Source organism: Cheilinus undulatus, linkage group 6 (assembly GCF_018320785.1).
Source record: "Cheilinus undulatus linkage group 6, ASM1832078v1, whole genome shotgun sequence".
NCBI classification, from domain to species: domain Eukaryota; kingdom Metazoa; phylum Chordata; class Actinopteri; order Labriformes; family Labridae; genus Cheilinus; species Cheilinus undulatus.
Genome location: NC_054870.1, coordinates 34,396,742 through 34,418,584, shown reverse-complemented (window position 1 = coordinate 34,418,584; position 21,843 = coordinate 34,396,742). Strand labels below are relative to the sequence as shown.

Here is a 21,843-nt window from a genome sequence, read left to right as displayed (position 1 = left end):
AAGAGAAGATGAAGACGCAGAAAGACAGAAAAGGAGAGGCAGGAACAGAGAAGAGAAGAATGCAGAATTAAAGCGAAAAGAGGTATGCAAAATGAAGAGAAGATGAAGATAAGACAGAAAAAGAACAGAACAGAGAAGAGAAGGACGCAAGAAGAGAGAGTAAATGAAGAAAGAAGGACGTACAAGAAGAGAGAAGAGGGAGATGTACAAGAAAGAGAATAGGGATTTTCAGGAGGAGTAATCATGCAGAGCAACAACAATGAACTTCAGAAATGAAGAAGCCTTTTGGAGGAGAGGCAAAACGTCCTCAAGAACCTCTATCAGGTCCAGCTGCCCTTTTGACAAAAATTTGAATAACTATGACCTGGATCAATGAGAACCTACACAGACAACTAGGAATAACATGAATTTATGTCTGTACTTGCCATAAATCCATCTTAAACTTATTCAGCTCTGACTAAACTATAGTTTTTATCTGCTCTTTAGCGCATGAAGTATTTAGCAAAACTGCTTAGGAAAATCTCACTTGTACCCAACTGTATCTATTTTTCACAAGTTATTGAGCCTTACCAGAATTGCACTTTGATTGTCTCTCCTGTCTCTCCTGCATTTCAGTTGCATCATATGTCCATGTAGACTGATGCATCAGCACAGCTTATCATGGTCAAAGGCTGTAATGTCGAGCAGGTCACAGTGGGTACTGCATCCAAACATCTGTGAAGTTCTAAGGTGCCTGCAGAAATAAACAGACTTAAAATACTGTCTTTGTTACTTAAATACACAAGCTGCTCCTAACGTCTCAAATCCAAACCAAAACTATCAGAGTGTTGGGGTACTGGTTGCTTGTTAATTAGGAAAGACAGGGAATTTTTTTATTATCCATATGAATGCAACATCCTTTCATAAAAAGCATTGATACACTATTTACAGAACAGTCCTTGCTGCAATAAATGAAGACCATTCACATAACATCAAACAAGTAAGGAAATTTGTGTGTGGTAGATTATTTCTTTGTTGTAACAATGCTTCTTCGTAATAAATCTTATACCATTAGAAAGCCTGTTTGTTATCCTTTTAAATGATGCCACATATGTAAGGATCATGCATTTGTGGGATGAGCAGCAGAGCTGAGTATGTGGGTTGCGCCCATGAAAAATGTGCCAAAGATGTGCCGAAGATAATAAACAGGCTTTCCAGTGGTGTAAGATTTATTAACAAGAAGCAATGTTACAACAAAGAAATAATGTTCCATACACAAATTTCCTTACTTTTTGTTTTATGTTTAGTTTTTACACCGCGTTCCACATTATTATGCAAACAACGTTTTTCTCTGATTTTCTAAATATCAATGCAAATGACAGTCATAATATTTTTCAAGTCATCAACAGTTAGAGTATAATTCAAATGTTTTTGAACAAACTTCATAATGATAACTATTATTTTTTTTAAAATAAAAACCTCAAAATGCACTGTTCCACATTATTAAGCACAACAGCTTTTTAAAACATTTTATAGGTTGTAAAGAACTGAAAATGGCCATTTGTAGAAATTGCAGCATCAGGGGGTCATATTTACTGAAATCAAAGTTATTTCAATCAAAAACATCTTAACAGGACAAGTTCCATGTTAACATAGGAGCCCTTTTTTGATATCATTTCTTTGATATGACATCATTTGCATAATAATGTGGAACACGGTGTACATTGAACGCATGTTATAAGGGATCTTAAAATACTTTATTGATCTGAAACTAGCATAACACAGCCAGAAGATTCAACTTACAGTGCTTATAAAAAGTATTTATCCACTCAGATGGTATTAATGATTTTTATAAATAATTGTGGTCAAAATAATTGGGCTTTTTAAACAAAAAGACAAAAAAAAAACAGGCAAAAAATAATTAGTGCTCTCTTAGTACTGTTAATGTCTCTGAAACAAAATGTTTGTATTGAAATTCTCTGCTTACTAAAAGGAATGTGCAGGCCAACACTCTTGAGTTTCATGTTATGGTTGTGCAGGATTTTTAAGTTGCACTTTGGGCCCTGGCATACTGAGGTTAAAGGCTGCTCCAGGTAAATCAGTCACTTTCAGTGGGCAAAGCAGTAAGAATTTTTGATGAATGAGGCCACAGACTTTCACAAAGTCTTACACCCCATGAGGTCACTCTTATATCCCCTGGCATGTCCACTGTCTCTTGTTCTCTCCATGATGCAATGCATGAATAGAAAGGGAAAAATGGTGGTAGGAAAAAGAGAATCTACGAGCTAACAGCAGCCCCTGTGGCGAACGATGAGGGTTTATACGCCTCTGCCTTGTCTTGTAAGCGTCACTTCGCCTTTGGCCCTGGGGCAGAGTGCTCACTGACACCTGTGTGGCGCCAACGCTTCTCAGTGGCACTCCGTTCTCCCGCTCTTATGTCGACACCAGGACTCTCTGCTGCTGCCTGTAGACATGTCAGCATCTTCCCCTTTTTCTTTTTATCTCTCCGTCTCTCTCTCTCTCTGGATGAGTTTTTTTTTTCTCATCTGAATATGAAAGGAATGAAAAGTGGCTTTGGCTTAGCAGAGTGGTACATGCTATTGCAGTATGCATAATTGACTCTTTAAATTCGCCTACCACTTGACTCTTAATACAAAACTTATATGCCTTTCTGTCGTCTCCAAGTCTCTGTATCTTAATCATAAGATATTATTGCTCATACTCAAGTAGCTGCTTAGATCATCACTCCACTTTGACATTTCCTGTATAAAAATTGCATGTTTCTGTGCGTTTGCCCTTCACTCTGCCCTTTTTATCCATCTGTCCACCTATCAGTACTCTTTCTGTCATCCTTCCTGCCACATATGGACATTTATACTAATCTGCACACTTCATTCACCTTCAAACACCCCGCGTGGCATTTCTCAGCAGCTTACAACCCTCAGGCTCCGGCACTTTGTGAGGAACTGATAACACGTCAGCTCTGCCTCTTCAGCAGGCCTGATGAGAGCTGCACACACACTTTCATAGCCAGGTCACACTCAAAAAAACAACCAGAGGAAAGCCTGTGACTGGGTCAGCTGAGGGTATCATGCCCTGTTTCATACCATAGATTTACCAAAGCTGGACACTTCAGGAAGATGCAGCATTTTGAAAAACGTATAGGAGCATGCCAAGGATCTCTGCAGTGAAGTGGTTGAACCTCATACACAAACTACAGACAGATTCAGTCTTAAAAGGCTTCTTACAAGAGATATTTGAAAACCTACATTTTCTAGCGCAGATGATTGTTAAAAGCACCAGTGCAGTGGTTTTGAATTAGGGTTGTGTGAGGTACTTGTCAACAGTAAGTGTATTAGCTATAGAAGATGCCGGTCAGTAAAGGCTCTTTAAGGAGAGACCTGTCAGAGAGCCAGCATGGAGGCAGGTTTTACATCACTGCAGATTGGACTATTTTTACCACATAATGATCTTATATTAAGAAAAAATAATTTAATCTGCAACATTAAGGTAAATGCACGTTACACTGAGAAAAATTCTCATCCCTTTACTTTTCAGAATCATACCATGTTGTCTTTGCACTACCTTGGCAACCCGTATATGTATTCCTCTGTCCTGGGAAACACTGATCAGCTATTCAGGTCTATAGTGAACCTGAATTATCCTGAGCAGGACTGGCAGCAATATTGTGAATTTTGATCTTGCTGTAACAAAGATGTTAGCTAGCTCCACTTTCTTTTTTCAGTCATTGCTGCATAGGCAGGCTGTTCTCAGAGTGCTGGATCAAAACAAATTCATGGAAAATTGACTGGAAGGGAAAAAGTATTGTAGGAAAAGGTGCACAAGAAACAGTGATGGGCTCAGTTTTCAGAGGATTGTCAAAATAAACAGAATCAAGAACTTAGGGAAGTTTCACAAGGAGCAGACTGAGGTTGGAGTCTGTTCATCAAGAGCCATCACAAACGGATGGGTTCAGGACACAGGCTTTTAGTGTGGAGCCCAACCATCGATGTTATTAGCATCTAACCTTGGCTAAGGAGAAAAAGAACTGGACTGTTGCTCAGTGGTCCTAAGCCTTGTTTTCAGATGAAAGTAAATTTTGAATTTCATTTTGGAAATCAAGGGCCCAGTCTGGAGGAAGATCAGAGAGACACAGAATCCAAGGTGCTCGATGTCTAATGTCTTGCGATTGCTACAGTCAATGATGGTTTGGGGTGTCGTGCCGTCTGCTGCTGTTAATCCAGAGTCAAAGCTGTCAGCCGTCAGCAGCCAGAAGGTTTTAGAGCACTTCATGCTTCCATCTTCTGAAAGCTTTATAGAGATTCTGATTTCCTTTTCTAGCAGGACTTGTTATCTGTCCACAATGAAGCCAAAACTATCAGAAACTGGTTGACCATGGTTTCTTGGGGAATCTCTATGGAAGGAAATGTCGAGAGGAAGATGAAAGACGCCAGACTCAACAATACAGATGAGTTGAAGGCTGCTATCAAAGCAGTCTGAGCTTCAGCCCAGCAGTGCCATGGACTGATTGGCTCTCTGTCACATAGATGCAGTCATTTGTGCAAAATGATCTCCAAACAATTAAAGAATACATAAATTAGCATAATTTTCCAGAAGGTTAACATTTCTGTATTGTAAAGCTTTTTTCAGACTAAGGTCTTCTGATATTAGTACATCAGAAGAATGTTTGAGATGCACCTGTTGTGTTTGTACTTTGTACCTAAATGTCCATTCTTTAGGTTTTCAATAAAAAGTGAAATTTTGAAGAAGGTCCATAAAACATCAGCATTAAGTACAGCAGGGAGCTCTGAATCGGTAGAATGTCTTCTGTCCTCTAGTTGCCACAGAAGTGTCCTCCCTTTCTCCCAGGCTGCAGAGTCTCCATCTGCAGAGGTTTTTCCTTTGTGTACTTTGTGTACTCAATAAAATTGTCCATTTACATCCAGATTAAACTGAGTCATATTTGCTGTAAGAATTTCAATTTTTAGAAGCCAAACAAGTGCTTAGTTCATTACAGGCGGAGGAACATAGATGTACTTAAAGAGGGGGGTGCTAAGAGTGCACTTGCCCTTTTGCCCCTGACATCCAGAATGCTAATTTTGCAAAGCCATGTTTATCATCAGGCAGATCCATCATGCAAAGATCCAATCTGAAATAGTTGTGCCTGGTCTGACAACAGACGGGCCAATCAGAGTTATTTAAGGAGAACTAGCTATGGGCGGGGTGCAGTTGTACTGCAAGCCGGTAAACAATGGCAGCCACTGGAGTGGTTCCACTGCCAACAGTGATAGCGGCTACTGGTCAAGTTCCCTTTCCAGACATGCTCATATCTACACGTCATTGCTCTGATAATTCATCCAATCAATCTTTTTGTATTTATGAAATGGACATGACAAGATGGTGACTAGTCGTTGATGTCACATGGTTACCTTCATGCTGAGGTCATCTGAGGCACACAGTAGGATAAAGGATTTCTTTAACCAAGATGCTTGTGTTTGCATTGTTATTGATGATATTTTTTCAGTGACTAATTAATCAGTTTATCAATTCCATATGACTACAAGAAGTAGTTAATTTCAGTAGATTGCAATTATGGGGTGCAGATGGTCTAGTGGTCAGGTCACATCCCATGTACAGTGCTTAACGAATTTATTAGACCACCCTAACCCTAACTAAAGTAAGGTTTATGCCACAGCTGCCCTAAATTAACAGCATTGGTAATTACCCAAATCATTTTTTTATGTTTCTGCAATGGTTAATACACCAATAAGCAGAAGCTCTTTAACCCAAATGATATTTTTAATGCTAAAATATAATTATTATTGTTATCCATGAACTTTCAAATTTACTGATTTATAAAAGAACTGAAAAAATAGTAAAGCACATTATTATTTCTTGAGTAATAAGTCAAATTATAGTTATTTACTTGCATTCCTGAACAGAAAAATGAGTTTTAGTGGTTGAATGTTATGCTTGATTCATTTCTGACTTCTCAGAGAAGCCCAGTGAGCCGGCTCAAATTTGGGTGAATTCAGTTTAAAATCACTCATTCCTGTTCAAAATGGTAACATTTCGAGAGCTCACTGAAAATGAAAGGGTCCGCATTAAAGCACTTCATGATGCTGGATGGTCTTTGAGACAAATATGACAAGTGGTCTAACAAATTTGTTAAGCACTGTATGTGAGCAGCCCAGGTTCTAGTCCAGCCTGTGGCCTTTTCATTGCTCTCTTATCCCTGTTTCCGGGTCTATCCATTGTCCTGTCTCTCTATAATAAAGACTAAAAAAAAAGGCCCAAGTTTGAAATTAATATTTTTTGATCAACTTAATGATTGATTGACTCATTGTACCTGTAGTTCCTCTTAGGTCTCCCATTACTTGTGTATTTAAGTGACTGTCTCAGACATGAACTCTACCAGCAGCATGTGAAGGCTGAATGAATTGTTCCCCATCTTTGTGGATCTTCATGCTCCCTGACGTATTGTACAGAAACAGCGGTTATTCAGTCACAGCCCAACAATAGACCTAGAGGGAAGCTGAATAGAAGTCATTTAGATTCTTCAAAACAACACATTAATCAAAAATCAATAACAGCACCTTATTTTGCTTGAAGGGCTTTGCAGTTCAGTCCTATCATGCAGCATACACCCGATGGTATAATCTCTCAGGATGGCATACTATATCATCCACTGACTTGGTGAATGGCATATATTTTTCCTGAAGTATTGTAAACTTCACTTGTCCTTGGGGTTAGTTTGTCTCCAAAGACAATAACTGTAGCCTCGGGGATGGATCGACAGAACTTTTATACTCTGTGTCCTTCAAGAACATATGGTTTCCACCTTTGTATGCCTCTGAAACTTTGAACACATACTCTTTTATACCTGCCAGCTGTCTAAAAAGTTACTGAGTTTGTCATTATACTCCAGGTAGCTTGGAGACAGTGCCATTTATTGTCTCCACTAGTGTATCCCCTCTGCAAACACTCTTCTCTGTTTCTGTGGAAAATGTTCTGCCTCTTCTCCATCTTCAGCCTGGGAAATTGACTCCATCTGCCCTGTGGAGTCTCTCACAGTCCTAATCCTATAAGGGGGAAGTCGCTTTATGAAATAACAATAAACCCAGAAGGGAAACTTGGTCCGACTGCATTTTGGTTCTCTGGATGATTTTATTATTCATGTAGTAAAATGTGCTGGAGCTGAGGGGTCAGCAAAGACTAGGGAGATGAAAGCATTGAGAAATGTTATAAACAAGGACCGTAGGCATTCAGTCGCCTCCAGTTGGTGTTTAAAGTTCTGCCTGCCAAGATAGCTTCTACTCCAAAAAATAGCCGTTTACACCGACATTGACTGAATAATAGAATTTGACTGATTATAGTGCAAGCATTACTCCCACAACGTTGTCACTGATTTCTTTCTGCTGCTGTAAATCAAAGTCAAACTTTGAACCACACAGCCCCAAACACACATCCACACACCCAGAGTATCATAAGCGGGTGTCAAAGCGAGATGACATTATCAGTTTAAATCAGCCCTCAACAATAAACAGCAAAGGCAGGGTTCTCTGCTATTTATTGCAGCTGTAATTTCTGTGGAGAGTGGTGACAATCATATCTTGTGGATATGATTACCCTCTTGTGTGTCTGATAGTCGAGGATAGTCATTAGCTCTTACAAAAGTCTATCTTATCAGGGGAGAAAGCACTCAAATGTGCTCACAGAACAATTTGTGCTGCATTTACTATTTAATCTTTTGGATATTAATTATTTATCAGCAGATGAAAACAGTCTGTTTGGCTGCCTTAGTCTGGATGGAGAGGTCTTCTCTTCAACTTGCTCAAAGAGAATCAAGTTACAAGAGTTTGATGAATAAATGAAGAAGTGAAAAATATGTTGTGCATTGACAACGATACAAAGTAACAGCATTTTTATGATATTTTCATTTATTCTTTCTGTTCTACTTCAGAACTGCTGTGCAGCAGTGGTAGGCTGTGCATAAGAGGCTACAGGACATGCAGAACCACCTTAAAAATCTCTGCATCTCTTATTTTTACTACTTTATAAGGCTGTAGTGATGGGACTCTTCTATTAAAAGAAGGGTCTTTTCCCTGTACCTTACCTGAAGGAAGCAATAAGGTCTTCTTTAATTATTAATGGTAGTTTTTCTAAGTTTACTGGATATCTTCATGCTTTCGTATTGATTACTCGATGGTGTAAAAATGATTTCTCAGTGATTTCACCTTGCAAGTGTAACAATCTGCTTGCACAGATGAGGGATGACTTTTGTTCCCACGTCATGCCTCTGTGACAGTAATACTGAAGGTTAGATGTCAAAGGGACATATGTAGTATGTAAACAGGCAACTTTGATGCCTTAAATGGGCACTTTAATTGCTGCTATTAGATAATGTCATGTTAGAGTTAGACCTTTATTGTATCCTTCTTTGCCAATACTAAATATGAAACTATAGACAATTCATAAATTACAAAATAATGAAAGACAACATTGGGTCTGTTTTGGTGTTTGACTTAATTTCAGTTGATTGGCTGTTTTGTTGTTTGGTTTGGTGGTTGTTCGTGTGGTTGGCTTGACTTGAATGGCTTATTGGTTGGGTGGTTGATTAGTTAGTTGGTTGTTGACTGGTTGGTTAGCTTGTTGGTAAGTCTTTGGCTGGTTGGCGAATTAGCCAAGTAGAGGAGTTGAAAGCAGAATCGTAACTTTAAGCTTATTACAAAAATCTTAATTCAAGCTATGAATCCACAAAGAAGTCAGCTCCTTTGATAGGCAGAGGGTTAGGGTTTTGGCCCAGTCCTTGTGGCTTGTATATTTGCTGATCTAAAAATATTTGTGAAAGAAAAATTGAGGTTGCTTCATTTTCTGAGTTGTGTGTCATTTCTTCTTTTGATAAATTTAAATGAGAATCAAAAACTGGGCAATCGAAAAATTATTTATTTGATTGATCACATGTTCCATCCACGTTTTCTATGTTTTTCTTGGATCAAACAAGTAAAATGGGAAAAATAAAACCAGATTTGAGATTTGTATCTAGTTCTTCCTTTCTGCATGACCGGGTGCAGGTGTTATGCCAAGAAACGCTTGGTGAGCATCACATACTGCTTGACTGACAGAGCACACAACACTGAGCATAATTTCACATACAGCACAGCTTAAAACAACATAAATCTTCCTTGTGAGGTTAACCAGCAATGGTAAATGGTCTGCAGTTTATAATTTCAATCCCTCTATGTCCTTAATGTTTTATAGACTCAGTAGAGGAAGTATTTTCTTGAATGCCTTACTGAAAGTGTGCTGTGGTTTTAAATCAGGAAAAACCCCAAACTTGAAAAACCTGACTGAATTGAATTGGGTTACTAGGTGTTTGGTGGTTTTCAGATTTTTGATTCCCAATCAAATATTAAAAGAACAAGTGATACACATATATTACTCATATGAGCCAAGAAAATAATACCTCTTCTTCCAACCAGAATAATCCCTTGCTGAACATCAGGGAGAAAGCTAATTGAAGGCAGCTGGAACCTTCATCTATTTCTGAAATAGACTTTGTGGTCAGGAATCCCCATCACCATGAGCCCAGACAGCTTCTTTGGTGATCACCTTGTGCAGAATCAGCCAAAATGCCTGAAAGACATTGTGTCAGCTGTTTGAGTTTATGAGTTACATCTACTATTTGTACTTTATGGCTGTTGTTGAAAGTTTGAGCAAACATCCAGCTATAAATACTCTACAGCTCAGCTCTCCTCACAGCCAGCATTACTGCTACAGTATCTGACCCCATGATGGCCTTTGTACTGTCTGCAGCCTCTCCAAAAGGATATTATTAGATATGTGGGGAGATTTTGGCTTCAGAACAAGCCATTTTATGGATTATTTATTTATAAGCTATAGTTTTCCCAAAACTAAATTGTGCTCCCTTGGAGGGAAATCTTTTACTTATTCATTTATAAGAGAGGATAAAATAATTTGCTGAGCTGGTATCTGGGGACCTTTGTGTAGTTCAAATGAATTGAAAAGCTATCCGTGAAAAGAGTACTTAAGGCAAAACTAGAAATGCTACCAGACGGTTATACGCCTCTATGACTTTGTTAAGTCTTGTTGGTGTCCTGTTGTTTGCCTCTTTCGGCTTACATTAGATTGATTAAAAGTCAGATTGCTCATATGTGCTGATATGCATAAAGGGTATATAGACTGCAACCTCTAAGTATGTATGATCACAGTGACCTTTGACCTCAGAAGTTTAATCAGTTGAGCCTCATGTCCAAATCGCTCAAAGCATTCTTGAGATGACTAATTCACAAACAGAGGGATGGAAAAAGACTGAATGACCTTGGCCTTTGACTTCAAAATGAAATCAGTTTGTCCTTGTGCCAGAGTAGATATCTGTGCAAAGTTTCAAGAAAATCCCTCAGAGTGCTTTTCAGATTTTCATTTACAAGAATGACCCAGACAAACAACTCAAAGACATAATCCCGCTGGCCCTGGCTATCGCCGGCACAGAGGCATTAAAATGCATGATGAAACAGTAGAACAGTTACAGATAACTCAGCTGTTGTATATCTCCCTAAAACATTTTTATGCTGCACTCCAGATAATATAATCAGACAAAAGCTCAGAGGCACTAGAAGTAGAAATAACATCAAATCAGAGGTATCATGAAAAATGTTATTTCTGAATATTACTTAACCTTGCAAAACCAATGGACTGGCCAGATTCCACATCTGTCATCAGATGGATTCATCTTTCAAAACTTCAAGTGGAAACACTTGTAATAATTGGGCCAATCAGCATCATTTGAGGAGAACAAGCTACTGGTAGGTCTGCCCACAGAAATGGTAGGACCCTGAGAGACCCAATAGTCCCTTCCTGGGCCTGGCTGCTTTGGTGCTGACTGCAAAAAGTTTGCTACAAGTCTTAAAATGGCTAAGGACATTCTTTTTTAACAGTTAAGTTCAGTGGGCCCACCAACAATGTGAATATTATAAAAATAAAGGCCCGTTCTATTCTGAGAAAGTGGGCCTACATTTGGAAACAAGCAACAGTAAATTATTTGTGTGGTATGTGCTTAAATAAACAATGGTGAGTGTTAATATTTATAATCAAATGTAATCATTGCTAAAATGTAAGATAAGCCATGTCTTTGCTACCTTCCATTACTGGAAGGGTGACTGTGGTTCAGTAGCTCCTGCAGTCATGTTGATGTGTCCTTGACACTTACCAGAATTTGCTCCCACTGCTTCATCCGTGGTGTGTAAATGGGTATGAATGTGTTACAATGGGATCAGCTTATACTGATGGTCAATCTTCTTTAGTAACCTTTGCCATCAGTGTGTGGATATCTTCAGTCAGAAGACTAGGAAAGTCCTAGACCTTTTACACCTTTTTATAAGCAGCCTTGGCTACGGGTAAGGACTGCAAACCTGAAAACAATGGCGGCCGGTAATGAGTTAAGCCCGGATGCAGCTATAGAGGTAGTTTTATCAGAACAGGACATTTCTTTATTAGAATAAGGGCACAGAACTGCATTGAGGGCTTTTCTTGATGGAAAAGATGTTTGTGCTGCTCTTTCAACTGGCTCTACTGAGAGTGAACAACGATAAAGCTGCCAAGACCTTTTTGTTAGGCGCAGGCGTACTGTGTCATACGCCTCTGTTGGCTTGATTGGTCCATAATGTTTGTTGCAGACAGAAAGTTTGTCCCATCAGTCCTTTTTCAATAAAGCTTCTGGCCTTTCCAAACACAGTCTATAGATGTGAAATACAGCCCATGCAATATGTATGTGTAACAGTCTGTGTGAAGTGTTAGATTTTGAGTGCACTATTTGAAAAACAAAAAAACTCAGTTACCTGCAATTTGAAATGATCTCTTTTATAAGTTGTTTTTAGAGTTAAATTGAGATTTTATGAATGTTTTGTATTTAAACTTCATTCTTACTTACAGTAGGGGGAAAGCATGCAAAATTAGACATTTTTTGCAACCATGGAAGATACAATCTTTACACAATCAGCAAATGCATGTGTGCTATGATTTGTGCGCTTTGTCTTTTCAGGTTTCCTCCAGTGAGCGAGCTGGCTCCCAATGGCACAGTAGTGGGAACCATTCTAGCTGCTGCTATCAACCAAACCATCTTCTACTCCATTGTGGCCGGAAATGAACTAGGTCTGTGCTATAGATCATTTATCATACACCATCATATACCCTTTATTGAGACCATAAGTCATGAGCATCAGTGTGTGTTTTATTTTATAGAACAATAGCTTGTTTTATTCCTGCACCTCTGTCAGAAACATACATTTGAATTATGTTACTATAGTGCTTGAAATACAAAGCATCCTTCTCCTTGTTTATTTTTTTTACAGATTTCCTGTAACAAATGTATTTTTTCCACAAAACAGATTTTAGAAACAACAAACAAATGTGCAAAAACTTTTTTTTTTTTTTTTTACCAAGAAAAAAGTGTTGAAGACGCTCCCATGTTATTTTTCAAAACGTGGGATGTACATCGTTGTCAAGTGCCGCTCTGTTTGTCTTTGTGTTGAAGCGAAGAAGGCAATTTTGACATACTCTGTCTGCTTTTCTCATGTTGGATAAGTGTGAAAAGCATAATTACATCCCTGGAGATAGAGAGAGCACCAGATAGGTTTGAAGTCAGCTCATGCATTGGAGCCAAAAGGCGTACCTCTGAGAGGGAGCACCAAGCACAGTGCCAGTCATTAACCCCTTTCCACTATTCACAACATAGACTCCTGCAGGAATCTTTGTCTTTGTCATGCAGAAGCAAGAGTCACTTTCCCCTCAGATCTTCCTGGAAATTGGAAACTCAAAACCTAATAAGAGTACTGTGAATCAACCTCCAGCCCCCCCAGCACTGCTGTTCTCAGGGAGAGCCAAAGCATTTTGAAGCATGACCTTTTTACAAAGCCACAGAGGAGTTAGGGTCTTTCCATTCCATTAAAAGAGGGAAAAAAATCAGCCAGCTGTATTTCTGTGATATGCCCTTTTGTCAGTGCGCCAGCTAAACAGCCAGTCAGCTGCAAAATAACTTTTTACATCCATCATTTAGGCAACCTCTGCAATGATTCATGCTGTTTCACATTTTTTCTCCCTTCGCAACTCTCTTCTTAATTTTTTCATTTTTATTTACCAAGTTTGTGAATATTTACAACTGTCAGACAGTGCAGCTGATGGCTGATGGTACAGTTGAGTTTCTATTTAAATGCAAAGTGTTTCAACTCCACCACCAAGGGGCTCTCGATTAAAAATGGTAACAAAGGAGGAGAAGCAGAGCAGTGCTGCTCATCTCTACCCAGCTTTGTCCTGTGTCACTCACTGCTGTACCTTATAATGGTGCTCTGTTGCAGGGCGCAAATGGCCTGGCAGTTCAGTCACGTCCAATGTGGGTGGGCCTCCAAGTTCAGGTCTAGCCTGTTGCTCCTTTTCTGAATGTTATTCTCCACTCTCCCTCATCTTGATGTTATCCACTATCTTCTTTAAATAAAAGCATTAAAAACCAAAAACTCATCTTTGCTTTTCTTATGAGAAAAAAAAAAATTCTGTCGCACTGCTGCTTAGATAACTTGTAGCTATTAATCAAAGCATGTTACTTATCATCACTTTAGCATGGCGTGTACTGAATGTGTTTATATTTATTTTTTTAATAAAGATGGAAACAAGTGATCAAAAAACAAAAAAGGAGACAATTCATGCAGACATCAAAGGTTCACAAGACCCACCACTCCAAGCATGTTTCCTCTGTCAAGCATTTATACTTAGTGCATCTAACTATACATATGTCTATATCTATATCTATGTACATACAAATAGATAATGAAACAGGAAAAATAAAGACTTAAATCCGGTCTTAATGTATTTTTTGTTTGTATCAGCCTACTTGTTGCTTTTTCTTTGTGCTGCTGCAACACAGGAATGTCCCCTCTGGAGACTAATAGATGAATATGTTATCTAAAACCACTACATGTTTATCTGACAATAAAAACATCTAGATTTTTTGGACAGACTTGCTTCTCAGGCCAGGTGCCCCTGAGGTTGAGATCTTAACTGTCAGAAAGACACACAACAGCGTGTTTTCTGAGCCCTGTGCTGTTAGGCGTGGGGTGCCACAGGGGTCTGCACTAGGTCCTTTGTTGTTTTCACTTTTAGCACTCATTTGTGATCATGTTTCATTGTTATGCTGTTGATTTGCAGATTTTTATGACAGTTGTTTTGCAAAGTTGGTCTGATACAGCTAAACCCGAGGCCTGTCTGGCTGCAGTTAAGAGCTGGTTATCAGCAAACTCCCTGCTTCTGAGTTCAGCTAGAATGTAAATTATTCTAATAAGACCAGCCTGATTGAATCATCTGTTTGACTCTTTTACTCTGTCTCTCAGTAACTGTGTAATTCATTGCAGAGACAGAGTTCAGGATCTTGGGGTGCTTTTTGATCAGACCATTTTTTTAATTCATATAAAGGAGGTGATATGAGTAGCTCTTTTTCTCCTCAGAAATACAGCAAAGTTTAGATCAGTCTTTTTATTTCAGTATACTGAGGTCCTTATTCCCGCTTTTGTTTCCTGATTCGATTATTGTAATGTCCTCCCATCAGGTTAGCCAAAAAAGAGTCTTTGAGGTCTGAAGATGGTACAGAATGCAGCAGCTCGTGCCCTGCATGTATATACTGTATGAGCACATTTCTGCAGTGCTGGCCTCTCTTCACTGGCCCCCTGTTCAGTACAGACTTTAAGGGTCTGTTTCTAACTTAAATGCATGCTTTAAGCACCTGTAGACATTAAACTGTCAGGTTCCATCAGTTGAAGCAAGCTAAAGACCCACTTGAAGTCTTAAATTGTCTGTATCTCTGATTTCTTTTACAGTTTGAGTATGTATTTGAATCTTTTTTTAGATTTTCAGATGTTCTTGTCAATAGTTTTTTCTTTTATTCTTTTAATTCTGTGTACAGCACTTTGTGCTGTATATTATTATCACTATTAACCTACAACTGCTGCAATATTTAACATTATTTTATGATTTTAACCACTCTTGATTAGCATTGTTTATTCAGTTTTCAACAATATAAGACCATTAACTTACTCTTTGTATTGTTAACTGTTAATGCATAACTTTTTCACTTGTCACAAACATATCAGCATGCAGTCATATGCCAAAAATTCATCAGACCAATGAGGAGCAGCTGATCATGATCGACCCTCATGCAACAGCAGTTGACTTGTCATCAGCTGAAATTAAACCCTACTTCAAATTCAGACATGCAACTTAAAAAATCAGGTCAGACACCGCCTGGAAAAGCACAGTGTACGCCCGACCTTGAGGGCCAATTGGCCGTGAAAAGAAAAGATTTTGTGAAGAAGTATAAGCGCATTCAAGTGTTTTACCTGCAGGAGTGGCTTTTCAGCAGCATCGAGATGAGTAGTGCCAAGAGACAGAGCCAAGTTATATAACTCTTATCTGAGCACTTTGATGTTTATAAAGGAGGCTTAGCTATGCAGCTAGCCATTTTCTCACTATGTCTTTGTTTTTGTCTTTTCCTACTTCATGTGCTCTGATTTGATTTGTTTCAGGTCATTTCGAGGTGAACAACAAGACAGGCGTCATCTCCACAGCTGAACCTCTGGATTATGAAAATGTGACCTCCTACGTGCTCCGGGTTCAGGCTGACTCCATGGTGGTGGTCATGTCCAACCTGCGAGTGCCTTCAAAAAGTAAGGACATCAGCCAATAAATGGGGGGGATGTGAGGGTTGAGCTGTGATGTAGGAAATCAGGAAAAATATGTTGTTTTATATGATTCCAGGTGTTGCATTTATGTTTAACTATAATCCTTCACTGTGACTGATTATGATTAAATACAGTTGTTAAAAATCCACCGCAGCATATTTTTAGCCTTCTTATTTATTCTCGCATTTACAGCAATTATGCAGAGCAGCTTTGCAATAAAAGTGTGCAGGTGTCTTTGATAGAAGTGTTTTTTGCTCCCTTCTACCTATAAAGCTTGATGCTAAAGATTAAAAAATACAGCATGAGAACATTTTAATCCTGTTCTATAACAGCACAATTACTCACCTTTTACATATGAAATCTATTTGTGCCTCCTACACCGTCGAGGCTTCAGATTTGTATCAAACAAGTCAAATGTTTGGTCCAGTACAGCTGTACTTTAATGCTTCATGCTCTGTGGCTTTTTCCCACTGAACTGATCCATCTGTGTAATTGGTGGCAGGTTTGCAGCAGCCTGTGGTTGATCATTCTGTTACACAGCCTGTTCAATGTCAAGCTGATTTGAAATTGACCAAATACATACTGTGTGAAGTACTTTTCTTTGCCAGCTCTGCAGATGCTGCTCAGAAAGCTGCACTGTTGCTGCCATGCTTGACTGTGCATTTGAACACTTTGGCATTTATTGCTGCTCAAAGCTCAAATGAGATGTCATAATGTTTGTGTAGCTCTGTTGCGGTACCAGAAAGTATTTTCAGAGCTATTCAGAGCTTGCTTTGAAACAGTGTGGTTTTTACTTGATCATGCTTCTCTCTAGTTGGATATCATTGACCTAATGAATTATCACGAGGGAGGTCTGGCTGCAGACCGTACATCTTTGACTGCATGTTCAACTAAGGGGCCGTCAACACAGAAATGAGCTTTGGAGCATGCGTAGGAGTTTGGTTTCATGCTTGTGTGGACATTTCTTGAAATGATGCCGTGTTTACTTAAAACTTTCAAAATGAAACAAAAATGTATCGTTTTTATATTTGTGTGGACAAGGCCTGGTTGCCTCTGTTAGAAAGGAAATACACGCTAAAACTTTCAAAATAAAATCTGATTGAACTTCTGTTTAGTTTTAGAGTACGGGTGAAGGTAGTATACTAAAAAGAAGGTGTTAAAAACTTGACCTGCAAAACCTGTTTACAAAACATCTAACAAAGCTGAGTAAACGGACTGCTACAGGAATCAAGCTTGTCCTCCATGAAAACATTCTAACACAGCAATCATAGCTTCTGTAGCTCTGTTAGCTGCGTAAGCTACATATATAGCAAAGCTAACATAGCTGCATAGCTATCATAGTTATGTATCAAACATAGCTTTGTAGCTAATGAAGCAAAAGCTAAGCTTACAAAGCAGATACATAAGCTACATTATCTACATAAGCTTTAGCTACATTTGCTACATTAGCTTGCATAGCTATATTGGCTAATGTAGTAATGTTAATTGCATAGCTATGCTAGCTATATTAACTTTAGCTGAAGCTAACAAAGCTAAAGTGAGCCACCGTTAGTATAACGACTTCCACAATGTGTCTATATATAATTTATCTTCTCCTACCACCAGTGCGCTGCGGAGTATAGCCTCTTCTCATTGGTGCCTGCTCTACCCACTGAGCTACACTGGCACCACAGTCTATGCATAATATAATACAGGATTAGACCTCTGGTCTCTCTCGGTTTTAATTAAGAAATGTTGCTTAGCCTGTAATGTTTGCGATGTGTTTTTATGAATGTAATGCAGGTCTTTTTTATGAAAAAAGCTGCATTAAAAAAACATCATGTATGGTCTACAGCCAGATTGTCTTTTCTTTCCCTATAAGGACTTTATAAAAGTTAAAAATGGCCATATAGAAGTACATCGCTAGTTTTAGATTGTACCCCTTTAGTTAAGGTTATATTTGAAATCAGTTTAAGGTATTATTTAATCTTCAGCCAAAGCAGCATAACGTTAATTTCAAACAAATTTTCTCGGCGTTTTGTCCATCTTTATGCAAGTAACCTTTGATTGTATATTAATGTGGGAAGGGAGTCCTCATCTCCTTCCATTGTACAAGTGTGAAGCCAAAATACCTGGTGATAAAAACAGGAGTCAAGATATATGCAGATGGAGACTGACTTGTGGAGCCATGGAATTGACTCTGTGCCCCTCATACAAACTGAAGTACATAATAACCTTATCAATAAAACCCCAAAGATCCCTCAGCTTGCCTCCACAGCAAGATTATTTTGTTGGTTTGAAGTAAACACTCACAGTTATTTAAAGTTCACTAACACTGGTTAGTTCATATGTTTTCTCTGGTCTTTCTTCCATGAATCCTGTCAAGATCGCTGCGAGGAAATACATTAGTCAACTGAGCCACAAACCAGGATCACCTTGTAAATGCTCCTTCTTACATCACAAAACTAATGAAAACAAAAATACTCCAAAATGTAATTTGGACGCAGATCAAATATTTTCTTTATTTAATATTTATTTAAATTTATAGTTGGAATCATGACCCATCTATAAATTTTGAGGAGGTGGGGTGTGAGAAGAGAGCCCTGAGGGCTGTTGCTCTTTCTGTTGTACGCCTATGCATGTATCTAATGATCAGAAGTAGCAACAAGAATCAGGGCAAACCCTGTATCCATAGAAAGGCTTTTTTGTGATGGTAACATCCCCAGCCTCAGTTTCAGAGCTCTTCTCCCTGGCACTTATTGTTGCAAAGTTACAGTAGTGATCATATTTTTGTTTTAAATAGCCGTGTGACAAAGCTGATATTTGAGGATCCACCACTTTAAGTGAGTAAGACGACACATTGACAAACTCTTTTCAACCAAGAAGGCTGTGAATGCAGCAACAAAATCAGCTGTCACTGAGGAGATTTACACTCAGGATGCTGATTCTTGAAAACACCAGACTGAGTACTGAAAATGAGCACTGCAGAAAAGAGCAGCTGTGGACACCGTCACTTATGCAGCAGTATGTTTCAAACAAATAAATTGTCCCAAGAGTCAGGAGATAATGACCACATTTGTAAGTTGCTTCTTTCTGTCGAAGTGAAAAATTGATTGAAAGTCTTAAGGCGAGCTTTGAAGAGAAGTTCAAAACATCCTCCCTCATCCTGGACCAATTAGAGTGTGAAGTGGGCATGATTGTCAGAATTTGTGTTTCAGAAGAGAAGCACTTTGTTTGAAACATACCAAGACCTTCAGAGTCTTGTCTCTGATTGTCGTACCTCTGCTGAGATATCATTGTGTGTGTTTATGGACAGTTTCCTGACAAAGCTTGTCTATGATAACAGATGGAGTGCCAACAACTAGCTGAGCCCATTTTTCACATCTGAACCATTAGAGCTGCAAGAGGATAATCAATGACCCACCCTTCCTGCCTACCTTCTCACAGCATCTGACTTTCACACATCAATGACAACAATTTAAATTATCTAATACTCACTAAGACTAAATACCTCACTCGTCAGATGTAAGGCAGAGGCCTCTCTTAAGATGGAGAGGTTCCCTGATATATAGAGAAACCAATCATAGTTAGTTAGTATTTTATAATGCAGATCAGGACTTTCTATTAAGGAATATTTTCCTTCTTATTATTGAGCCCATATAGGACTAGTGGGCTCTGTGTTATGATCAAAAAGCAGACAACTTTACCTAATCCTAGGCTGTGACTCAGAAAAGAGTGGATCGTTCCTTAATTTGAAGGTTGGCGGTTTGATCCCTGGCTGCTGCAGTAGGCTTGCCTCCATACCAGACTCTTAAAGTTTGATATGACTCTCTCAAAAATCAAATAATGATGTCTGTTAGCATACAACAGAAACAAAAATGTAAGTTTCAGGCACCCCAAAGAGGTTATTTCTTGTTTTTAGTCAACAAATATTAGAACAACCTTCTGCATTATCTAAATGGCACAAATATCTTGGCAATGTACTGGTTTGTGCCATCTTCTGAAATTTTGACTACATTAGTATGTAGACAAACATTGTGCTGTTTATTGATTAATAATGGAGCTATGATAAATCTCATGAGAAGCATTACATTTAAAGCTGTGATTACTCAAAAATGTTTTTTTTTTTAAGTTAAAGTATTTGAAATCTTTCACATTAAAATGCAAATATGCAACAGGCCACCTGTTACAAAATAGTCTAAATACTTGATTTAGGCCCCGTCCACACAGAGATGAATTCAGGAGTATACGCAAAAGTTATTTGGTTGTATCGGCATTTCATCCACACGGCATTTTGGGAGGGTGTAAATGCTACTTTCTGAAACCGGGTCCCAGAGTGGATAAATCTGTATATGCCTACCATTTCGGCTCCTTGTTGACAGCCAACCACATCTGTCTTGAAACGATTGCATCATACATAGCATAACCCACTTAAGCTACGTGCCTGGGCCTAGCCAAAACAACAATGGCGAATTACAGGATTGTGTTCGCATCTGCATACTTCTGAATGCACCATAGATTGCACTGTTTTCTCGATAGCATTGAAGTCAGACCACCCCATTATAATGCTTACATATTTAGTAGATCCCTGAATAGGATGAGGACCACCCAGGAGATCACAAGACACAAAAGTGGGGGTCACGGGATGATTTCAAAAAAACAGAACATTTGTCAACAATTTCAAATTTTATATTTTACCCATTGTTGTAAATATTGACGGTATGTATACATACAATAAATGTAATTTAAAACAAGACCAACCAGAGTTGTCGAGTGAAAGTTGAACTGAAATGGATGTAATAGGAAAAAAATAACTCTTAAATGTATTTTGCATAGGGGACAGACTTTTTTAAAGTTTCAATTCATAATGGGTCAACGTCCATGGCTTGGTAATTTGAGTGCATGTCCCTCTTTATCTAAGCCTGCATTAAAGTTTCTTTTCATTATTTAATGTTTTTAAGGATTGCAGTCAGAAAACTAATGTTTGTATTTGTTTTACAACATTTATTGCAGCAGCAGAACTTTTTTTGTGTTTGATGTCATACCTTTAGCCTCATCACAGCTCGCAGATGTATTTTTGCAGATTCAGTGATGAGATAGTGCCTTAAACCCTGTTGGAGGCTTCAGGTGGTTACACAGGTGGCACAGGTTCCAGTTAAATCAAGATCAGAGAGTCTGTAAATCTTGCAGCTTAAATAGACCACCAAACAGGAGTGTGCTTGTCAGGTGACTGAATAATGATGCATGTCAGGTGTTAATTCAGTGCGGCTCCAGTCTGCCTGAATAGCTCACAGATGTCATTACACTTTGAATGATGCTCTGTCTAGATATGCATATGAAGCAGGGAGGTCATGTGAATAATTTTAGTGAGAAAAAATAATTAACATGTTAAGGTCTCCAGATTAATTTCATGTATTAATTTTTAACCTTGACATCCCTAGCTAAAAGTATCCTTGGGCATGACACTGAACCCTAAATGAACCAAAGCTCCCACAGGCAATGCTGTGGGTGTGTGAGTGTGAATGCTGTAAGGTTAGACTCTAATGAGCTGCATTTTGCATAGAGCATCATCTGTAATCAGTGTATGTAGGTGTGAATCTTGACATGTATGTAAAGCTCCTTAAGTGGCCTGAAGACAACAAAACTCCTGTTTAAGTGCATGCATTTACCATTTCTCTCATATTCATGTAAAAACGCACACATATAAAAATGCAAATGAAGCAGGATGTAATTCAGCATATTTCTAAATGATAATACTCTCTCAAGCCTTCTCCATCTTCATACTTAACGTTTTTCTTTCATGTACCTTCATGACTATCCGTGGCAGTCAGTGGAGAGAGATTAGGGGCGAGAGGGAGTTTCATTTGTGTTGTATATTTTTGTGTCCTGATGCTCTGAAGATGGAATAAAGCCACTTTCTACAAAGAGAGAGAAGAGACAGAGCTCTTCCTTGGCCCCTGGAGTCCTCCTCCCTCTGTTGTGCTCTCACACTACAGTTTTTGTGCCCATAATTTGATGTGCTGTGCTTTTGTTTGTTCCATTCCCTGTTGCACCCATTGCTCCAATACCACATGACTTAATATTTTTGTGTGCTGCCAGAAGAAAAATGGTCCTTGACACGGCACATTTTTACCCCTAAACT

At 38.7% G+C, this 21,843-nt stretch overlaps 1 protein-coding gene across 1 annotated transcript in view; it reads left to right on the top strand.

The window, feature by feature from the left end:
• The window catches only part of pcdh15a (protocadherin-related 15a), a 340,713-nt gene that overhangs the window by 264,596 nt on the left and 54,274 nt on the right, over positions 1-21,843 (top strand). Inside the window, exons 25-26 of the mRNA XM_041789646.1 lie at positions 12,041-12,150; positions 15,567-15,707. Coding sequence (XP_041645580.1) covers positions 12,041-12,150; positions 15,567-15,707 — 251 coding nt within the window. The remainder of the gene's footprint in view (positions 1-12,040; positions 12,151-15,566; positions 15,708-21,843) is intronic.